General features: G+C 35.6%; 4 protein-coding genes and 2 pseudogenes across 5 annotated transcripts; 5 read left to right on the top strand and 1 right to left on the bottom strand.

Moving 5' to 3' along the window:
• Positions 1–5,235: 5,235 nt before the first annotated feature.
• LOC104730402 (derlin-1) lies at positions 5,236–7,581 on the top strand. The gene is made up of 7 exons (XM_010449564.3): positions 5,236–5,620; positions 5,974–6,109; positions 6,218–6,291; positions 6,378–6,471; positions 6,742–6,870; positions 6,965–7,125; positions 7,211–7,581. The coding sequence occupies exons 1-7, from the start codon at positions 5,604–5,606 to the stop codon at positions 7,398–7,400; spliced, it is 801 nt and encodes a 266-aa protein (XP_010447866.1). The 5' UTR covers positions 5,236–5,603; the 3' UTR covers positions 7,401–7,581.
• A 348-nt stretch (positions 7,582–7,929) lies between these two features.
• LOC104730401 (profilin-4-like) lies at positions 7,930–9,191 on the top strand. Its single transcript, XM_010449563.3, has 3 exons — positions 7,930–8,223; positions 8,513–8,650; positions 8,775–9,191. Exons 1-3 carry the CDS (start codon positions 8,092–8,094, stop codon positions 8,907–8,909), a joined length of 405 nt encoding a protein of 134 aa, XP_010447865.1. The 5' UTR covers positions 7,930–8,091; the 3' UTR covers positions 8,910–9,191.
• Positions 9,192–9,887: 696 nt separating this feature from the next.
• LOC104730400 (profilin-2) lies at positions 9,888–11,485 on the top strand. Its single transcript, XM_010449562.3, has 3 exons — positions 9,888–10,455; positions 10,793–10,930; positions 11,047–11,485. Exons 1-3 carry the CDS (start codon positions 10,333–10,335, stop codon positions 11,179–11,181), a joined length of 396 nt encoding a protein of 131 aa, XP_010447864.1. The 5' UTR covers positions 9,888–10,332; the 3' UTR covers positions 11,182–11,485.
• A 51-nt stretch (positions 11,486–11,536) lies between these two features.
• On the bottom strand, positions 11,537–14,147 carry LOC104730399 (glucan endo-1,3-beta-glucosidase 12-like). Its single transcript, XM_010449561.3, has 5 exons — positions 13,757–14,147; positions 12,711–13,547; positions 12,117–12,638; positions 11,982–12,024; positions 11,537–11,877 (listed from the first exon to the last, which is right to left on the bottom strand). The coding sequence occupies exons 1-5, from the start codon at positions 13,812–13,814 to the stop codon at positions 11,721–11,723; spliced, it is 1,617 nt and encodes a 538-aa protein (XP_010447863.1). The 5' UTR covers positions 13,815–14,147; the 3' UTR covers positions 11,537–11,720.
• Positions 14,148–16,041: 1,894 nt separating this feature from the next.
• Positions 16,042–17,601, top strand: LOC104733233 (F-box/kelch-repeat protein At5g39560 pseudogene; annotated as a pseudogene). Its single transcript, XR_015575611.1, has one exon. The product of XR_015575611.1 is annotated as an F-box/kelch-repeat protein At5g39560 pseudogene (transcript).
• A 2,288-nt stretch (positions 17,602–19,889) lies between these two features.
• Positions 19,890–21,077, top strand: LOC104733232 (F-box/kelch-repeat protein At5g39560 pseudogene; annotated as a pseudogene).
• Positions 21,078–21,875: the final 798 nt, after the last annotated feature.

Below are 21,875 nucleotides of genomic sequence, written 5' to 3'. Positions count from 1 at the left end.
ATTTGTCGTCGGGAAAAAGCCACTGCATCGAAGAAGAGAGAAAAGATTGGGACTGGACTTAAGTTGTTAATGGGCCTGTTTCTTTTGAAGAGAAGAAAATACAGCTGGACCTAAAGTTGTGTTAAAAGCTTAAAGCCCATTGTTTCCTTCTTTGGAAAAGATGTCGTACCAAAGGTAGCCAACACAGTCGATTGGAAATTTGATCCGACGAAGATGGCAAAGTGATGACGGCGACGGTCACACAGAAAATTGGTGATGTGGTTTAAAGTCAGTTGAGGTCGAGGTAGAGATCATGTGTGGAGGTCATGTGATTTAGTTGCGACCGGATGTTATGTGATGTAGTCACATTCGGAGTGACAAAAGCTCAACTCTCAGATAAAGTTTCCAATACTGGAAACGGTTTTGTTCGACGGTGTAGTCGAAGGTGGAGCAATTGTCGGAGATGCATTTTCTCACCAAACCACATCAAGGTTCTTGTTGTCGGAGGAGGTGACGTTTCAGAGCAGTTGTTCTCAGTTCTCACCAGAAAGCGTCGGGACTAGGATTCAAATTCTTTACAGGAGTAGATAAGCGGCTGAAGTTGTTAAAGCAATGTCAACTCGGAACTAAGTTAGGCTGTACTTGTTAACGCTACCGTCGGTGAAGAAGATTCGTGGTGGTTGATTCACGAATTGAGTTTTGCGATGGAGACAAAAGTTTGACCTGTAGTTGGACTGTTGGAGTTAAAGATGGAGTTGTCATTGGAGAGACATATGCTTGCTGGAGATAACGTCTACCATCAGAGAAAGTTCTCGTGAAGAAGATGATTGAAGAGAGAAAGAGTTTCTCTTGGTGAAGTGTGTTGATTTCTTGGTGAAGAGAAGTCACCAGAGGTTCAGCAGTGGTTGAATATCACTGGAGAAGGGTCATTGGAGTCGGACAGATTCTCGCCGGAAACGTTGCAGTAACTAATTCTGGAGAAGAAGAATGAAAGGTCTTCAGATTTGTTTTTTCTTTGGTATTGAAATATCTAAGATGCGACTAAGGTTTGAGAAAGAATTAATCCGGAGGCTGAAGGTGATGAGACTCATATCAAGGAAGGTTCTGAGACGGCAGTTACGAACACATGGTTTTTTGTTGTTGTTATGGATCTGCGGTGACAAATTTGGTTAGAGATTGGGCGTAGGGTGAAGGTGCTTTCACCGGTTTCAGATAGATTCAATATCAGGAGACCATTAGCCATAGTTGGCTTAGGTTATGCATATGAGAATCGGGTCACCAATCTCTAAAGGCTCAAATCTTGAAGTTTTATCTCTGTTCGCAGCAAAAAAATCAAAAGGTGCTGCAAATTCAGTATAACGGTGTTCAAGTCGGTTTTGCAACCATGGCCAGTGTTAAAGCGTATTAATCAAAAGACTAGGGGACGCCTTAGAAGTTGGTTGGATGTGTGTTAATGGCTTGGAGGAATTGGTTGAGAGTTTGTTTTCAGGATAAAGAGAATGGCAGACAGTTTAAAAGGGTCCAAAAGCATTCCAGATAATTAAAGGTTTGAAGAAAGGTTTTAAGCAGATCAGTCTCAGTGAGAAAGAAGGTTAGTTCAGTTTGATGTTTTGAAAGCTGAGCTGGTTAGCTTCTAGTGAAGCAAGGTTCTTGGTAGGTCTTCAGATGTTTTTTTAAAGCATGGATCAAAGAGTTTGTGAGGACAACTTTAACTAGGAGAGGTGGAGTCATGTTTACGAAGCACAAGGAGTTCTTATTGGATTCATTTCCAGGTGGAGTGTTTCTACAGAGAGATACAATTGATGTTGAGAGTTGAGTTTCAGGTGGAGCATCACAGTGAACATGTATCTCAGGGTGCTTCAGGTTCATCTCTAAGGAATTGGTTAATAGTCACGGTTGGTCAAGTTATGCTTAGAGTGTGAAGAAGACAGTTAAATCCAAGAACATTTATTCACAAACAGGAAGTTGCAGGTGTAAACTTGAGATGGAGGAGATATAGAAACTAAGAAGAGACATGGAGAGGAACTTAATACTTGCGTTTTAAAATCCGAAAAGATGATTGAAGCAACTGTGAAAGAGCTTGAGAAAGTTAAGTTTGAGCGCGAGAGTATTGTGATTGAAGACGACAAAACTCATAGATTAATGACCGAGACTGCGACAAAGTCCTGTCAAGAGAAGCTAGTGGAGTTACAGCGAAGCAAGGTGAAAAAAAAATCGAAGTCGGAAACCGAAAGCGATGGTTCCGATTCTGATTCGAAGGCAACATTGAAGAGGAAGTGTGATTCTGTCTCGATTTTGGGTATTGGTAAATGGGAAACGGATTACGAGGCGATCAGGAGAAGAGTATAAGAAGCTTGCTGTAATTGGTGATGATAGATCCCATGGGAGATAGAAGAATATGGGCATAATTGATTTTAGGGATTTAAAATCAAAAGTGGAGTAAAGACGAGAAATGGAATAGTTTTGAGTGATTCAAGTTGGGATTAAGTGAAGTTTGCACATCGCAAGGCATATAACACATTAAAAAAGGGAGAATCTATGTTGAGTTATGACATAGATTAAGAGAATCTCGGAGAACCGTTGTTGGGCGTGACATAGGTTAAGAGAGATTGTGTGAGCTTTAGTTTTTGAGTAAATTTTCTAAAGGAATAAAAGAGTGAGTCTTTTATAATCTCGTGTTCTTAAATGAGAAGAGAGCGATGGTGCAGAACACACTTGGAAAGGGTCAAGTTCAAGAAGATGAGAGATTTTATGGGAGTTCAAGATGTGTCAAAAGAAGAATTCAAGCTTAAGGGGGAGAATGTTAGCATAAGCTTGAAGATAGCTTGAGCAATAAGCTATACCAAAAGACATTAGGAAAAGTGTTATATTTAGGAGTTATCTAAATATGTAAGATTTCCTTTGAGATTAGGAAACTCTTCTCTATATAAGAAGATGCTAAGTTGTGGTATAACTTAGGAGTTTGTAGAGAGAGAAAATTAAAAGGTTTAGAACTACGTGTTTGGCTTGATCCCTTCTAAAGGATATGTAGGCAATCTTCTTTAGAAGGTGCAGCCATTCAATAGTTTGACATAACATTAACATATTCATACGGTATGCTATCACTTTTTGAACTATGGTTTTCTATATACTATGTTTTATCTTTTTGGTTGGGATGTATTGAACTAATAAACCTTATCACTCTTTTCTACGTAAAATACTAAATCTCATACTTATAAATTGTGAGTTTTAGGTAGATATGTGTGCATTGTTTTAATTACATTGAGAGTGTTAATAGTAGTAATACACACGCATATTCAGGTTTTCTCATCTAGATAACAAAAACAATGGGGGAAATAAAGAAAAAAACAACTTTCCCGACAATAAACATGCGAATTACTGAAACATGGATAGGTCCACCATTATTATCCATTTGCATTTTGGCCATTCAACAAGCTCGGTCTCTTTTTTTTCCTTGTTCATAAATGATTTTAATTTGTTCGCTTTTCCAAATACATCTTTCTGTCGCTTTTTTTTCTTTTGGTGGCAAAAATGTCGTTTTCTCTCCTCCCCCCTTTCCCGGGATTTTACCTATCACAATGTAATGTAATTGCATGTTCCTCTCTTGCCATTGGCAAGTTCCATTGTAATGTCTCCATCGATAGGTCAAACAATTCAAAAGGACCAAGACCCCTTTTATTTTCTTTTCCACACACATTCAATCTATAGGGACCCTCTAATCTATTCATTTTCTCAGCGATATTGTAGAGAAAATGTATAGCAAGTTATAGGAAAACTTAGCTTTGTAGAGACTATTGATTTCTTTTGGAAACCAATCGGACGCGAACGCGTTTTGTGATGACGTGGTGTTTAAAATCATTCATAAAAAAAACGTTTCATACTACCGTTTCTAATCTAGAAGCGGTTATTAGCCGTCCAAGAATTGTTTTATCGTGACTATGCATGAAACACACTTAAAAAAGCTCTACCTAGGGAACATTACAACGAACTAGTGATATTTAACAAGTTATATAAGATTATGAAATTAAATCTTGTAACGTATCTAACAACTCACATGATCTACAATGTCACATTTTTTATCAACCATATTTTAACCAACTAAGCACTTTACTCTACTCTTTTATCAAACTGATTTTTTTTTTTGCATATAGATCCAAAAGGAACCAAGCGGCATACCTGCATATCTCTGCGCAATATGGTGCCAAACAAATGCATATCAACTTGATCATAATTTAGATATTGTCTCATCATTTTATTTTAACATATATTATATTATATCGGTTCGAATTTTGATGATTGATACAATACAACAATTAAAAAAAAAAAAAAAGATTTTGAAAGAATTTGTCTTGCACTATTTGTTTAAAATTTTCAAAGAAAAAACAACAAAATCATTTCTGAAATTCATCAGTAATTCAGGTTGATTTTTCTTTACATAAATTATACTAAAATATACCAAGTTACATTAAAACAGTTGTAAAGGATAAGATACGATAATACTGTTTACAGTTGATGAGAAAATTCAATTTTATTGTAAGAATAATACATGATTATTAATATCTTGTAGTTCCACTTCCAAGCATCCAAAGTAAGTAACATATATAGTATAGGTTAACGTCTGGAATGACGTGAGGATGAGTCAGGGAGGGAGACAAAGGAGTGAGATCGAATCGGGTCAAGATTATCTGGTTGGGACCCGTCACATGCACATGGACCCTGCTCTCTACCTAATCCAGGTTAATAATCTTTTGAGTCTCTCTTGTTTAAATTACCTTAAAAACGCTGAACACATTATTATTAATATTAATAATTACTGAAATTAAATAATTAAAAATCGGATCATTGGTTCTCCGACCATACTCACGAAGATCATGCTCACGACATAATTAATGCTTATGTTTCTCCAATTTTGATCTTCCTTGAGATTAGATTCCCTCTTCATTGTCTTGTTTCTTGTTAATTTGTTAGGGTTCCTATTCTCTCACATTATTCTTATTTGGTAAATAGAACCAAAAAATTATTGGTAGAATGGGAAACTTGTAGAAAGAAAAAAAATAAAATAAGATAGATAAAGCATTTTTATTGATAAGTCAAAAAATCTCTAATCGCTTCGCTTGTAACAAATTAAAACCTATCTATCAATCAATGGGTCCAAGGAAAGCCTTTTTGGCCCAATTCAACAACCCAAGGAAAAAAAAAAATCACATCTCTCTAATTAGATACTAATTAATTAGACAACATTATCTAATTAGAATTATGCATACGGATAAATTAGTAACAAATGGTATGGGTCGGTCCCCAACATTACCAAAACACGATAACAAATGTATGTAGTGTATACACAAACCTTAACTAAAAATTATGCGAGCCCAAGCCAATCAGAACGTGCCACGTTATCAATCTGGTCACTAAAAGACGACGTGGCGTGATATCATTGGCTAAATTACGCGAACTGCCTAACAAGTGAATGAATAAAATTCACATGATTAGAATTTAGAACTCACCGGAACGTTCTTCTAGCTTCCGTTTATGCGGCGTTCTTAGAAGAAAAGCTCAAAACTCAAATCCATAAAACTCTCTGGAATCGTACTGAGATAACCTCGGATCTTCGAAATCGAACGATCATGTCTTCTCCTGGCGAGTGAGTCCCCTCCTCCATCTCCGTCTCTCTCTCGTTTGCTTTGTTTTTGTTATTTAGTACTTCGCTTCGATTCGATCTTGATCGAGAGTTGATTAGTTGGTAGTTCGTGCCCAGGATTATGATTTAGTTTAACTTTCGTATAGTGCCTTGAAGCTAAGACTCGATGGTATCACAAATCCGTAGCTTTTTTATGAAATTATCAAAAAAAAATTGAGTCTTTATTTTTCTTGGGACAAAGCTATATGCTTTCTTTAGCTGATTCTTGAATATATGTAATGTAACTTAAGTTTCACAGTATCTGTCAAATTGTTTCTCATAGTGCTTGTTCTGTGGTGTGTATATATTGATTTCAGATACTATAACTCACTTCCACCAATAACCAAAGCTTATGGAACCTTGTGCCTTTTCACTACCGTTGCTAATCAGCTTGGTATAGTTGCTCCGGTGTTCATTGCTTTGATTCCTGAACTTGTTATTAAGCAGTTCCAGGTAAAAAGAATGTTCTTTTAATGATTTTCCTTACTCACACAAAACTGTGTCCATCCCTAACACTTTCTAATTCATTGTGCAATTTTGATCTGTTTTGGTGTTTTGCAGATATGGAGGCTGATAACAAACTTCTTTTTCCTCGGTGGTTTCTCTATCAATTTCGGTATACGTCTTTTAATGATGTGAGTGTTATTGTTTCCCTATATATGCAGAAAGCTAAAATTTCTGCTTTTTATATTGTAACTTACTCTCTGGACTGATTGTGCAGAGCAAGATATGGAGTTCAACTTGAGAAAGGGCCATTTGAAAGGCGGACTGCTGACTTTTTGTGGATGATGATCTTTGGATCCTTGACTCTTGTGGTATGTTTTGCTCTCCCTGTATCTCTTCTCCCACTCATCATTGTTATTTGTTCTTTGAGAACCTACCACAGTGTAGTATATGTTTATGGTATGCCACAGAGTAGATAATAGCAGGTACATAACTTTAAGATTTCCTAAAGTTGAGATAATCAAAAGTTCTTAGGTTAAATTTTGTTCAAAGCGAGTTGAGTCAAGCTTTTGGGAGATTTTTATTCATATACTTGTGAATCTGTGTGTGTTTAAACAGCTTACCTATCTCAAATTTCTCAGGTTTTATCATTAATACCATTTTTCTGGACACCGTTCCTTGGAGTTTCACTTGTGTTCATGCTTCTATATCTCTGGAGCCGAGAATTTCCAAATGCCAACATCAGTCTATACGGTCTTGTCACTCTCAAGGTATTACAAGTGTTTATTTGGTCAGCTCATTCCAGCCCACTCTTTCTTTAGTATATATAATGTTAATGGTGAAAGTTGTAATTACTCTTGTCAGGCTTTCTACCTCCCATGGGCAATGCTAGCACTAGATGTTATCTTCGGCTCTCCGATCATGCCAGATCTTCTTGGCATCATAGCTGGACATCTATACTACTTCCTAACAGTCCTCCACCCTCTTGCCACTGGAAAAAACTACTTGAAAACCCCAAAATGGGTGTATCCTTGATTCGAATTCTCGATTATATTCTTCTCTCGCTTATCTGTAGTTGCTTTGCTGTTATTCCTTGACATTCTCAAACAGTAACAAAATTGTAGCAAGATGGAGAATTGGAGCACCAGTAGCAAGTGTTCGACAAGCAGGTGGCGTAGGAGCATCAGGAGCCGGAGCTGGAGGATCAGTAGGAGGTGGAGGAGCTTATTCAAGTGCACGTGCCCCACCCGAGAGCTCGAACACAGCATTCAGAGGTCGATCATATCGTCTCACCGACTGAACTAGAATCTTTACCTCGTTTCTTTGTTTCCAGTATCCCAAATCTTTTCTCAAAACAATGCCACTAACAAGTCCCAGGGTAGCTTTTGTTGTTTTTTCGAGCAGTACAGTTTTTGAATATATGACTTTGTAGGAAGAATCTTCGGAGTTTTTAGTACAAAACAAACACAATGTTGTATTCATATGCTTGGTGCCGTTTTTACGCATAATCAATCTCTTTCACAAAACACTTCAACAGAAGAATGCTAAACACTATAATCATATTATTGTACCACTATGAAATAAATCAGATGAGATTAGTGAGAGGTTTGGTCGTAACAAGTTTGAATATTAAAAAAGAACAAATTGTTATTGATTAAGAGTAATAATAATTCCTTACCTGAAAAATCCGTTGGTGATCGTTATAAATAGGGGAAAAATAAGAAAAGGAAGTAAGTAGACGTGGCAATTAGGGAAATAAATGATTGAGCTATAACGAAGGCGAGACGTAAGCGGTCATTAATTGAAATGGATCCTTTAATTTTTGAGATATTACGTAAGGCTAAGAATTCGTCTTTGTGATCCAACGGTTTTAAAAACCATTCTTCTTACCTCCCCTCCTATTTATCTGAGGGAAGAAGTCACCACGCTGCACATAATAACGCAGAGAGATCACAACAACAACAACAACAACAAAATTAAGGAGAAGAAAGATGTCGTGGCAAACTTACGTTGATGAGCATTTGATGTGCGATGTGGGTGATGGTCAGGGACATCACCTTACCGCTGCTGCTATCGTTGGTCATGATGGTAGCGTTTGGGCTCAGAGTGCCAACTTCCCTCAGGTATTCCATTTCAAAATGTTATTGTGTACGTACTGTTTCATTTTTTGCCGATCGATAGATTTGAGGGTAGTCTTAAAGTAGTGGATCTGATGAAGTTTTGGTATAAAGCAATGAATGGATGGGGGATCCATTTTTTCTTTATTTTGATACCAATTATCTTGCATGTCTTCGTTATCTTTATGTATATTCCAGTTTTCATAATTGTCCTAAGCTTACTAATAATGTATATGATTCTAACAAATGATGAATGTTGTCTCATGGTAACTGTGGTTTGGTCTTTGATATATAGTTCAAGGGACAAGAGTTCAGTGATATAATGAAAGATTTCGATGAACCGGGTCACTTGGCACCCACAGGGTTATTCCTAGCAGGAGCAAAGTACATGGTTATCCAAGGCGAGCCCAATGCTGTAATCCGTGGCAAGAAGGTATAAAAACTTCACAATCAAATGTTATATGTTGCATATTTGTATGATTCAAATTTGGGTGGGATCATTAGAGCAATAATACATCGTTCTGACGACTATGTTATTGGTTTTGATTATTGGATAGGGAGCGGGAGGAATAACGATAAAGAAAACAGGACAGTCGTGTGTGTTTGGGGTCTACGAAGAGCCAGTGACACCAGGACAGTGCAACATGGTCGTCGAGAGGTTGGGTGATTACCTCCTCGAACAGGGTCTCTAGAATCTTGTCATTTGCTTTTACAATGTTTTTCCACTCTTCTACATTTTTTTGATACGGCCATCGTTTTCTCTTTCGAGTGATTTGCATCTTTTTTTTTCTACTTATTTAATGTATAAGTTTGGGTGAATGGACCTTCCTGGTTTCTTCTTCTACCCATAGCAAAATGTTAAGAAAACTTAAAGCCTAAAAGGCCTTTTCTCCCATTTCCTTGTTTTCTTTTTGGTTGTTTTTTTTTTTTTTTTGACAATTGCAAATTTTGTTTAATACATTACTATTCACGTATTGGCAATCTTAACTCTTTAGTATTTGTTTATAATTATATAATCGAGTTCATTGTTGTTATAATAGACGATTCAAGCTGAGCTAGAATTCTGAAAAAAAAATCACTCATAATAGAAAATTGTACGCAGTGTAGTAGAATCATTAATCTCACAATATAGAAATCACTCTTAAACATTTTACACATATGTGTAAGAAAGAAAAAAGAAAAAACTTGAACAAAAAAAGAAGAAAAAAAGTGGTACATTAACAGGCAGAACTCATTCATCAATCAACTTTAATAGGAAAGTAATACGACTAATTGATAATTGAAAATTTGTCGGAAAATCATTCCCATCCCATCTGTCTTTTATTATGGTTCTAACTTCTAACAGCTCATCGAATCTCAAAATAAATTTCCCTTTACTTTATTATCAAGATGTAATGATTTTTTTTTTTTTTTTCACCTCTCATTTTTCATTTTTTTTTTTTTTTTTTTTAAATCAGTAAGTCATTGTTTCTCTATTTTCTTCAATTTTATTCCCCCGGGAAAATAAAAAGGTCTGATAAACATATCTATTATAGTGTTTTTTTATTGGGTAAATAATTAAGAAACATATTATTGACAATGACATAAGGAAAGGAGAACATTATAAAGGGTGGAGTGGACCGAAATAATGGAATAATTTTTTTTTTTTCGTGTATGGCACACAATGCAAGAGCATATCCACCCTGTTAAAAACAATGATGTTGCCATACTTGGATTTTTTGGGAATTAATAAAATTAAAAACTCTACTGTATTTGTTCTGTTTGTGTAAAAACTCACTATGGTAATTTTTATGTCAATATGCAAATACCATTTTTAACTGGGAAAAACGTTATTTTTATTTATTTATGATTATTTAGTATTTATAAAACTAGTTTCAGTAATAAATTATTATATATTGTATTTTTTTTCTTTTTATTGTTGACTAGATTTTTTTTTTTTTTTTTTTTGGATGCTCCTCTTAAATCGTGTTATTTATTAATTTTAAGAGCTCAAAGGTTTTCTCAAAGAGTCCACGAACGAACCAAAAGCTCACAAAGAGAAGAAGAAGCAGAAGAAGTAGAGAAAAGAAAAAACAAGCTCGTCTCATCTCATCTCGCCGGAGAAGAAGAATAAAGATGTCGTGGCAATCATACGTCGATGACCATCTCATGTGCGATGTCGAAGGTAACCACCTCACTCACGCCGCCATCTACGGCCAAGACGGCAGTGTCTGGGCTCAGAGCGCTAATTTCCCTCAGGTTCAGTTCTTCTTCTCTTTCTTCTTCTTCATCTTTCTTCCGATCCTTTTTGTTTCTTCAATTTAGGTCATCGATCTGATTCCATCTCCTGATTTTATTGTGATCCGATCTGAAGAAAACTTGGATCTGGTTTTGATTTGCTACCTCTGTCTTGTTCTCTTTGAAAAATCTGATTTTGTATCTCACTGATTGAATCGAGTTTGATTCTTAGATTCTCCATATGTAAAAGGATCTTGTCTGTTGGTAGTATCATTGCTTTGCTCAATAGGGTTGAAGAAGCTAATTGCTTTGTTTTTTTTTTTTTTTTTTTGTGTGGTTTTTGTTTCATGTTATATAGTTGAAGCCTGCTGAGATAGAAGGAATCAACAAAGACTTTGAAGAACCAGGACATCTTGCTCCAACTGGGCTATTTCTTGGCGGTGAGAAGTACATGGTTATCCAAGGTGAGGCCGGAGCCGTCATCCGAGGCAAAAAGGTAGTAATGTTTGAAGTTGAACTCGAGAAGATATGATGAACCAAACGATCAGTCTTTTTTGCTTTTTTTTTTTGTTATCAGCAGCAAGTTTTAATGTTGATGCTTACTTCTTGCAGGGACCTGGTGGAGTCACTATCAAGAAGACTACTCAAGCTCTTGTCTTTGGCTTCTATGATGAACCCATGACTGGAGGCCAATGCAACTTGGTCGTTGAGAGGCTTGGTGATTACCTTATTGAGTCTGGTCTCTAAGTTCATTACCAATATTGCTTTAAAACCCAATATCATCAATTTTTATGGTTCTTCATCACTACAGAAGACACTCTCTTCTGCCATGTATTCTGTGATTTGATTGTTGTTGTTGTGCATCAAACAAATTTTTACTCTTTAGAAGAACAAAGAAGCAATCATATTTGTTATGGTTTTTGATCTTTTGATTCACCTCCCTCCTATGATGGCTTTGATGTTTTCTCTCTTCCTTGTACTACTGTATTTCATATCGTGTATCTCTGGTTTTCGATTTCAGTAATGAAATAATTACGGTTTGGTATACAAATTTGAGTTTCTGAAGTAGGTCTTGATCATTCCTTTTCGATCAGCTCATAAATTTTGACACGGCTCAGGTTCTTTTAGATTGCATTTTGAACCACACAGATACATCACCAAGCTCGACATTTAGGTTATGCAGTGGAAGAAATTACTCGTTCAACAGTTGGGCTAAATTCTAGTTTAGTTCACTACTCAAAAACTTCAGACAAAAGAAGGCAACAGTGCATTCATGTACACACTTGTCACCACAAACAAACTACAAAACACGGCAACAAAACAGAGATTGCAACGGAGATCACCGTCTGTCTGGATGCTTCATTGGTTGACGAAGGCGAAGCCAAGGGCGAATTAATGGCAGTTATATTTCCTGTGATATCACCCGCCATTGTTCTGTTAAATCTGCAAATGTAACAACAACAACAACAACAACAACATCAGCAAATAAGATTTGTTTGTATGGTTGCATGGTCGCTAGATTGAGTATACCAAGAGAGAACTCTCACCCGGTGGTAGCCGGAGCAATCATGTACAAACAGTTACCATAACCTGCAATTTTTTAGAGCTCAAATGAGACTACTGTGGCTTCACCATTTACTCTATACATATGTTTTGTAATGTGTATGTATGCAACTACTTACTTGGGTCCTTGTCAACTTCAACGCTGGCTCCATTAAAGCTGCAATCTATGCTGCTTGCTCCACTCTGCTGGTAATAAGTATTGAATGCATACGATGCGTGTGAGAGAACAGTGTCTGGTTCGAAGCAAGGTTGGTCTGGTTGCACAGCGGAACAATCAACATTCCCAGGACCGCAAGCCCAGTCCAATGCTGTCTGCAGTTCCGTCACTGAAGCCTGTGAAGAAGCAATACACCATTTCTTGGTTCCTCCTACTACTACTCCTCCTCCTCCTCCTCCAATGATCACTGTCGAGTTACCATTGTTAATAGGACTGGAACTTGGACTTGGACTCGTACCCGTGGTAGCATTTGTTGGAGAAACAGGTGTAGAGTTCTCCCCAGTGAAGTCTAAAGCGTAAACATTTGTTCCATTTGCGTAGAACATTCCCCAGTTCCTCTCAGATTCTATCCCTGGCTTCCGGTTCTCATTAAACAAGGAGAATAAGTACACATCTGTCTCTTCCCCAGGCTTTGCAGGAGTACCTAACCAAAGATAACAAATCAGTTTATAAAATGTTTCTGAAGGTCACAACTTTGGTTTCATAAATAGGTTACCTGGATCACCAATGACATGGCGGATAAGGTTGGTATTGTAAGCCAAAGCGTTATCAGGAGTTGCAGCTGTTTCTTTAGGCGAGCCTTTACTCGGCCACCCTGACTCAGTGACCATAACCTTAATAGTCTTAAAGTTCATAGCCGTCAAGACGAAATAGATAGCGTCAAGCTGAGCATCAAACATGTTGGAGTAAAGCAAACCAGTGGCAGAATCAACAACTTGAGAAGATGACTCGAATAAAGCATACTCCAACGGAATCTTTTCAGTTGAGTCTCTATAAGCATAATACGGATACAAGTCAATCATAAAGGGAGACTCATTCTCAACCAAGAACTCAAGCATTGGTTTCAAGAAAGCTGAGTGTTTCTTGCTGAAAGAAGCAGACGAAGGAGGGAACGAGCGTGACAAGATAGCAAGTGAAAACGAGCTCGAGATCTTGATCTTTTTGTCCAAACCAGACTTCTTGAGAGCGGTGTGAATGTTTCGCATAGCAGGCAAGACTAGACCAGTGGCATTGTCTGGTGCTTCGGTTACTTCAAGACCGACTGAAATCGAAGTGATTTTGGTAGATGGGTAATAAGGGATGATGTTGTTGGTAAGCCAAGTGTCTACATTGGATTGGAACTGAGCAAATGCAAGTAGGTCAGCGTTAGGGACACCAATCATAAGCTCGATGCCAGTGTTTGCAAAAGCTTTGAGAACATCAATGTTGGCGTCGTAGATTCTAACAAATTTGATGTTGAGATGTTGGATTAGCTCAGATACTCTGTTTGGACTCGGGAGATTATCAGCATTTCTTCCGTAACATATCCCAATCTTACTCGCCATACCAAAATCTGCAACAAATTTTCATAAAAGACATTGAGATTTTCTTACAAATCCACAAAACAAATCTCAAAGCTAACAGATTCGAGACTTTAAGACAAGAACTACAGTGAAACAGAGATTAACAAAGTAAAGCACCAAACTTTAACATTAAGAAGACAAATCTAGGTAATTAATGCAACACAGAGGAGAGAATCAAAAGGTAAAAAATGGAAGATACCCAAAAAGGCAAGAATGGAGACACAAATCCAGAAGATTAGCTTCACTCTTTTATCCATTTCAAAGGCTGAAGCTTTCAACTTCACTCTCAAGTGTTTTGTTCTACTCAAATAAAACCCAGAAGTGTGTTTTAAAGAAAGAGTTAGAAAAGAGAGCACCGACTACTTTAAGTGGAGTGACGCAAAGAGAGAGAGATTTAGAGAGATAGAGAGAGGTCACTGGAAGGTATACTACGTTGTGTGCTTTTCTATATCAGACAAGAGTTCGGATTCCAGCTCAGAAATATACAATTGGGTTTATAGAAACGTCTCGATTCCGTGAATTAAGCAAAAACATGTTTTGCTCTCTCTCTCTCTCTTTGGCCACTGTTGTAGTAGATTTTTACTGCTTCCGAGGAAAAAAAAAAACTCTTTTTGATTTTTGAGGAAACGAAAATAAAAATAAAAATAAAATAATATTTAAAAAAAAAAAAAAGTAAATGGGTTCCAGTGCAAAGAGTACTACAGACAGAACAGAACACAGTGCTCTGTTTTTTTTTTTTTTTTCTTTCTGTTTTGTCTTTACTTAACGGTCCAATCTTCACTCAATGCATTTTTTGTATTTACCAATATAATTTGCAGCAAGTCACTCGGTGTATTTACTACTCGAAGATGATGCCAAATTTTTTTTAAGATGTAATTAATTGATTGATACACAAAATATTATGAAAGTATCCAAAAATCATATTTATCAGGATGATGGCTAGTGGCCACCAGGTTAATCATCAGCTTCTTTGATTTAGCCATTAACTACAGCGAATCATCATCTTGTAAAAACGATGGTGGACTTTCTTGATTCTTTAAAATTTGACTTTGAAAAAAAAATGATAAAAATGAAAACCAAAGTCTTTTTTCAAGTCATCATTATTAATTAACTTTGGTAAAAAAAAAGTAGAAACATGTATTTGCAACTAACTTAGTTAACGATGAACATGACGTATATGAGCAAGTATATTCATTAGAAAAATCACCATTAATATGTCTTTATAGATAGATGATGCGCACTAAACAATTTCATGTACAATATTTTTGTTTTCTGTTCTTAACATGGGATAAGTTATCCTCAATTTGTAAAAAGACACCTATTTTTTAAGTTTTAATTGTTAATGATTCTAGATAAGTACTCGTACTATAATACTGGTTAAATTTTATTTTCTACAAAATTTTGTATATTTTTTATTTTAAAATAAAATTTGTATATGTTGTATTAGGTTATATATGTGAAGTTATTTCAACAATGTATATTCTACATCATGATTTGATTGTCATTAAGACATAATTTTGTAAATGTGTTTTTTAAAAAGCGAGTTATTATATTATGAGTAATTTAATATATTGTTATACTTTTTGTTTTAATATACTTGGTTTATTGAAATTCTTTCATATTATAGTGACATATTATTGACATTGCTATAACAAATCAATTTAGAGTGTTTATAGTTTCTAACTTTTATATCGAGTTTCAATATATGAAAAATATTTCGAAATAAATTATTTAAAGTTTATTATATTATTTAAAATTATAAAATTCAACAAAAATATAAAATTGAATTTAAATAGTCAAATTATGACCCGTTACTCAGTAAATTTTTTAATTCAATAGATATTATTTTTAAAGAATAATATTACTAAAACTTGAATATTTTATAGATTAAACCATTTATATTTGTTTTCAAAAATTCAGCTTATGTTATATCCAGAAATAAAACTTTTTCTTAATAATAATAAATAATATGATAATTTATTTGTTTCACAAAATAGAATCATATAGGAAAATGAGAGGTGAAATATAATGATAATTAACAAATTAATATGTTAAGTTAGATATCAAAAGATTTTATTTGATGAATAATTTAACAAAAGTAATTAATATGGTAAGTTAGATGATATGATTCTTTAGAATATTCTCTTTATATTAAGATTTTCTGTATAACCTATTTGTAACCAATTAATCTATCAATTAATGTATAATCTATTTGTAACAAACTTATTAAAATTATATAGTTGTACTTCCATTTTATTATAAAGGGGAATTTGGATTTTTAACCAATGTAATTATATTCAACAAAATAAACAAAAACCACGGCCAAGTGCCAACAAATAGAAATTGGTCCACTACGTACGTACGTACAATGGTTTTTGGGGTATATTTTAGGATTTTTTTCCTTTTATTTAAGGTTATTTTTAAGAATAATTGATAAAAAAATAGTTTTTGCGATTAAAAAAAAGATTAAGCTCGTTGCTTAATTTTTCCAAACCCTAATTATATAACTTCTTCCCCACCGCTTCCTTCCACTCCAGTTTTCTGCCGATCGATCATGATCCGCAAAGAGGTTCAAGAGATGAAGAAGAATAAGAATAAGAGCCCTCATGATCAGCCACTGACGCTTTTGTCTCTTCCAGAAGAAATCTTAGAGAACATCCTCGCACGTATCTCTAAATGGAATTACCCTAATCTCTCTCTTGTCTCCAAGAGATTCCTCTCACTTCTCTCTTCTCCCCAAATCTACACGACTCGATCTAACATCGGAACCACAGAACCATGCCTCTATTTCTGCTTAGAATCGTCTAAGAACCAATTCTTTGACTGGTACACTCTTTGGATGAAACCTTCCGAAACCCTAACGAATGATGGTGACGATGATATTCTTGGTGACTATTCATTGGTTCCGGTACCTTGTTATCCCCATCCTCATTGTGTACCGTATGATTCCACTATAGCTGTTGGTTCGGAGATCTACCTAATCGGTGCACCCTCCGAATCACCACCGACTTCAGCTATTCGTATCCTTGATTGTGGGAGTAACACGTGGCGTGATGGCCCCAGTATGATGGTTGCTCGGGAGTCTGCGCATGCATTTTTTGTTGATGGGAAAATATATGTAATGGGAGGTTGTGGGAAGGACGAGTCCATGGCTTGGATGGAAGCGTTAGACATAAAGACTCAGACTTGGAGTTCTTTGCCGAGCCATGGAGACTCAGCCGACGAGTTAAGTAGCAGCGAGGAAGAGTTAGAAATCAGTATGCTGGAAGTGGAAGGAAAAATTTACGCAATGGATGATATGAATAACTATGCCTGTTGTGATATGAAAAAACATACATTGGAAGTTGTTAAAACGCACTCGAACAAGATGTTGATATATGGTTGGTGCGTGATAGAGAATGTAGTATATTGTTATACAGACTCCAATATTTGCATGTGGTATGAGTTGAAGAGTAGAAAATGGAGAGAGGTCAAGGGTTCGAATTTGGAATTATTGCTTGGGCAGGATACATGTTGCTTAGCACCAGGGTATGTGCTTGATTTAGTTAACTATGGTGGGAAGCTTTTAGTTTTGTGGATGACGGTTCACATAGACAACGCAAAACAGATAAAGAGAATCAGGTGCGCAAAGATGGGGTTAGAGAAGCGCCATGGAGGTGAGGTTTGGGGTAAGATGGAGTGGGCTAATACTCTTCTTACGGTTCCAGAGTCGTTTCAATTCTTGAATAGTTGTGTAGTAGTTTCGATTTGATCAGTCTTAAAAGAGTGGGCTAATACTCTTCTTACGTACTTAAAGATTTGATTTCCATGTCACAGGTTTAATAACTTATACTATATTTCCGGCCAAGTGTGTAGAAAATAATTAAGTGTTTCAGTTGCTTTGAACAAAATATTACAAGATGAGAACAAGCGTGTCATGTTTGTGCAACTAACTTGTAATTCTTAACAAGTCATTCATAGAAGCTTTGAATGTATTCAGGGCATTGTTGGATTCGACATTAGTTTAGTGGCAATGGTATTGGTGAGTGAGTTCTTGCTTGTGTTTTTCTTCTGTTCATATTGTGGCCAATTTGATAACAACACAGCCAATTTGATAACAACACAGACTCAAGGTTCCTCCTATCTTAACTGATTCCTCAAAGCTTTGAGTTCCCATTTTGTCTCAAAGTCTTTTTTTTTTGTAATTAATATTCATCAACAGCCTGTGATACTTGATTACATGTTGTCCTTATCTCACTTCTCCTTTTATTTTCTTCAGTTTATTGACATGTATATTGTTTTGTAATGGAAGTGTTACAATTGTTGGTGCAGTTTGTCTCGTAGATTGTCTGGTTGGTCTTTATATGGCTTGTCCTTCTCTATATGTTCTGTAATTTTTTCCTTTTTATGTTTAGGAGAGCATGATGATGATAGACGTGTAGTTGGTACAATTAGGAGATATATACCAGTTGATACTCGAATTGATGCTGAGAAACTGAGCTTGGTTGGACGAATCTGGTAATTTATGTTTCCTTTGTTGTCTGACTAAAGTTACTTAAAACTATAGTTATCTTCTCTGATTAAGCCATTAAATACAGCGAATCATCATTTTGTAAGGTGGACTTTCTCTTGATTCTTTAAAATTTTGACATTGAAAAAGCTAGAATAAGTCAATTTTTTTCTTTTTTTCTTTTCTGTTTAAGATACGTGACAAAAATGAAAATCAAAGTCTTTTCTCAAATCATCATTATTAATTAACTTTGGTACAAAGAAGTAGAAACATGTATTTGCAACGGACATATATGATTCCATTGTTCGGATATTGATCATATAATTCATTTAATTCTTCTCCAATCGACATATATGATTCCATTGTCCGGATCGGATATCCCTTATTTAATATTTCAGAAGTACATGATTCTTTTTTTATATATATAATAGAGATATATATGATTTTTTGGTTATAAACTTATGACATTCATGATTTAAGTGTATCATAATATACACAGATTAGTTTGATTTTTGGTAATTAGGAATAATATGCATTTAGTTAATTATAGTAACATATAAAATCAATTATAGGTAACATTAAAAGATAAAGAAATCTTTCAACTTAATTAAAGCAAACATATGTAATTCTTCTTTTACTTCTTTTTTTGTCATCAGATAAAAACAAAGTAACAAAAGTTTGAACAATAGCAGAAAAAACCAAAGAAAAGCCAACTACAACTAACTATAATACCTCGCCCCTCACTTGATCATGAAGCCAATTAAGAAGGCCCTCTAAGTGAAAGGTAAGACTTAAACCAACCATCTCTTGTAACACTTGATGCAATCGCCATCGCAACCTTATTAGCAGTACACGCAGCTGAGTAGCATCTCCACGAAGAGAATTTAGACAAAGCCGTGAGAATCTCATTTAAAACCAGATGGAACCGTGGCCAAACTTTGGGGTTATTAACAGCCTCGATAACCATAGCATTATCCATTACAAACTCCACTTTAGGCATCTGCAAGATCAAAACCGCTTCTATTGCCCACAAAAAGGTGCGCAATACCGCAAGAAACCGTGAATCAGAGGCAGTAAGAGCATGCCTAGCATGGTATAAAACCTGGTCTTCGTAATCTCTCACGATCCAAGCACCACCCGACAAGCAAGAACTATTCCTCAACGATCTTCTTTTACTTTTATTTGATTTTATATTTAAATTATTATATAATATATTTATTTAATAAAATTTATGATTTTTTCTGCATATGATGTAATTTAAACTTTTTTAAACGGACATATATTTCTCAACTTGTGAACAAAAAAATGTATAAAATGTTTAAACCACAGTGTCCTGTTGGTTAAAATCTAAATCTATTATACTAAATCTTACAAAATAGATATTATTTCATAAGTCATATTTAGAACATGATTTCATGACATATTGTTTCATTCATCCCGAAAGAAAAAAAACTTTTAAAAAAAGATAAAACAATCACATATATAGTAATTTAAATAAAAATTACAAAATAAAAAGAATAAATTTCAACTTGTGCTACAACACGGGTCCAATTCTAGTTAGTTTTGAAAATTTTATATATTACTAAAAATATTACTCATTTACTCAAAACTTAAAATAAAGTTTTATTCTATTTATTTATTGGCACTAATCTTTTATATTTATCAAATTTAGGATTTTTCCTTTTTTTTTTTGGATTTTTCCTTTTCTTTTTAAGGTTTTTTTTAATAAAGAAAAGAATCAGTTTTTGAAACTAAAGAAAAGCGAAAGCTTGTTATCTAATTTTTCCAAACCCTAATTATATAACTCCCCACCGCTTGCTTCCACTCCAATTCTCTGCCGATCATGATCCGCAAAGAAGTTAAAGAAACGCAGAAAGAGACGAAAAAGAATAAGAATAAGAGCCCTCATCAGCCACTGACGTTTTTGTCTCTTCCAGACGAAATCATAGAGAACATCCTCGCCCGTATCTCTAAATGGAATTACCCTAACCTCTCTCTTGTCTCCAAAAGATTCCTCTCAATTCTCTCTTCTCCTCAAATCTACACGACTCGATCTAACATCGGAACCTCAGAACCATGCCTCTATTTCTGCTTAGAATTGCCTGACCAATCTCCTGAATGGTATACTCTTTGGATGAAACCTGCCAAAACCCTAACGGACGATGGTGATGATGATAATGATATTTCTGACGAATTTTCATTGGTTCCGGTACCTTGTTATCCCCACCTTCATTGTGCAACGTACGTTTCCACCGTAGATGTTGGTTCGGAGATCTACTTATTCGGTGCATCCTACGGTGAGACGCCATCTTCAGCTGTTCGTATCCTTGATTGTAGGAGTAACATGTGGCGTGATGGCCCCAATATGATGGTGGCTCGGGAGTGTGCGGATGCGTTTTTTTTTGATGGGAATATATATGTAATGGGAGGTTGTGGGAAGGACGAGTCCATTGCTTGGGTGGAAGTGTTAGACATAAAGACTCAGACATGGAGTTCTTTGCCGAGCCATGGAGCCGACGACGAGTTACGTGTTAGCAGCGAGCAAGGGTTAACAATCAGTATGCTGGAGATTTACGCAATAATAGATGATAAGAAGGACTATGCTTATGATCTGATAAAACGTACATGGGAAGTTGTAGAAACGCACTCGAACAATATTAGGAGATATACTTGGTGCGTGATAGAGAATGTAGTATATGCTTATACATACTCCAATATTTGCATGTGGTATGAGACAAAGAGTAAAAAGTGGAGAGAGGTCAAGGGTTCGAATTTGGAATTATTGCTTGGGAAAAAAACACCACCAGGGTATGTGCTTAATTTAGTTACCTATGGTGGGAAACTTTTAGTTTTGTGGATGACGTTTCACATAGACAACGCAAAACAGATAAAGAGAATCAGGTGCGCGAAGATGGCGTTAGAGAAGCATCATGGAGGTGAGGTTTTGGGTAAGATGGAGTGGGTTAATACTGTTCTTACGGTTCCAGAGTCGTTTGAATTCTTGAGTAGTTGTGTAGTAGTTTCGATTTGATGAGTCGAAAAAGATTTTTTATTTGAATAACTTTAACAAAATCTCTCTCTGGTTGATTACATTTGTTTTTGTATCAATTAATATATAATACAAAAAAATTGTTCAGTTCGCCACAGGCTACACCTTTGGAGACATAACATTTAAAATCAACTCGAGGGAATACAACACTCAAATGAGCTAATTTTCACAAATATTACATATATACAGCGGCCAAAGATTGAACACTTCTTCTTTGGATGAAAAACATTCTTTACAGCATTGGGTAGAAGCTATCTCATTCATTAGCTCATAAACCTAGCTTAACAATACCGACCATTCTTAAAAAAAGCGAAAACAACTACCATATGTCTAAGCTCTCGTTCTCATATTATGTGCAATATATTGGGCACATACCAAACTTTTTTCTTTAGGAGAGAAGTTATTGCTACATTAAATCTCATTTTCAATACCAATTTTTGACAAGTTATCGATTATTTTCTCAACCCAATATATTATTAAAATACAAAATTGAGTGATATATATTAATGTAGCTAGGTTTGAACTTTCATTATAAAAAAATTGAGTGATCCGTGAAGCACCCGTCAGGATCGAACGAATGGTTAAGTGGTCACCTCCAGTGACAGGTTTTTTTGAGCTGAATACGGATGGTGCTTCACGCGGGAATCCAAACTTGGCAACGGCCAGAGGGGTGATGCGGAATGAGATGGGTGAATGGTGTGGAGGTTTTGTATTGAATGTGGGGAGATGTTCATCGTCGTTGGCAGAGTTGTGGAGGGTATACTATGGACTGTATATCGC

The sequence above is a fragment of the Camelina sativa genome, chromosome 12 (genome assembly GCF_030686135.1).
Source record: "Camelina sativa cultivar CO46 ecotype springtype chromosome 12, ASM3068613v1".
NCBI lineage: Eukaryota > Viridiplantae > Streptophyta > Magnoliopsida > Brassicales > Brassicaceae > Camelina > Camelina sativa.
The sequence above is the reverse complement of the archived record's forward strand: the minus strand, read 5'-3'. Positions and strand labels throughout refer to the sequence as shown.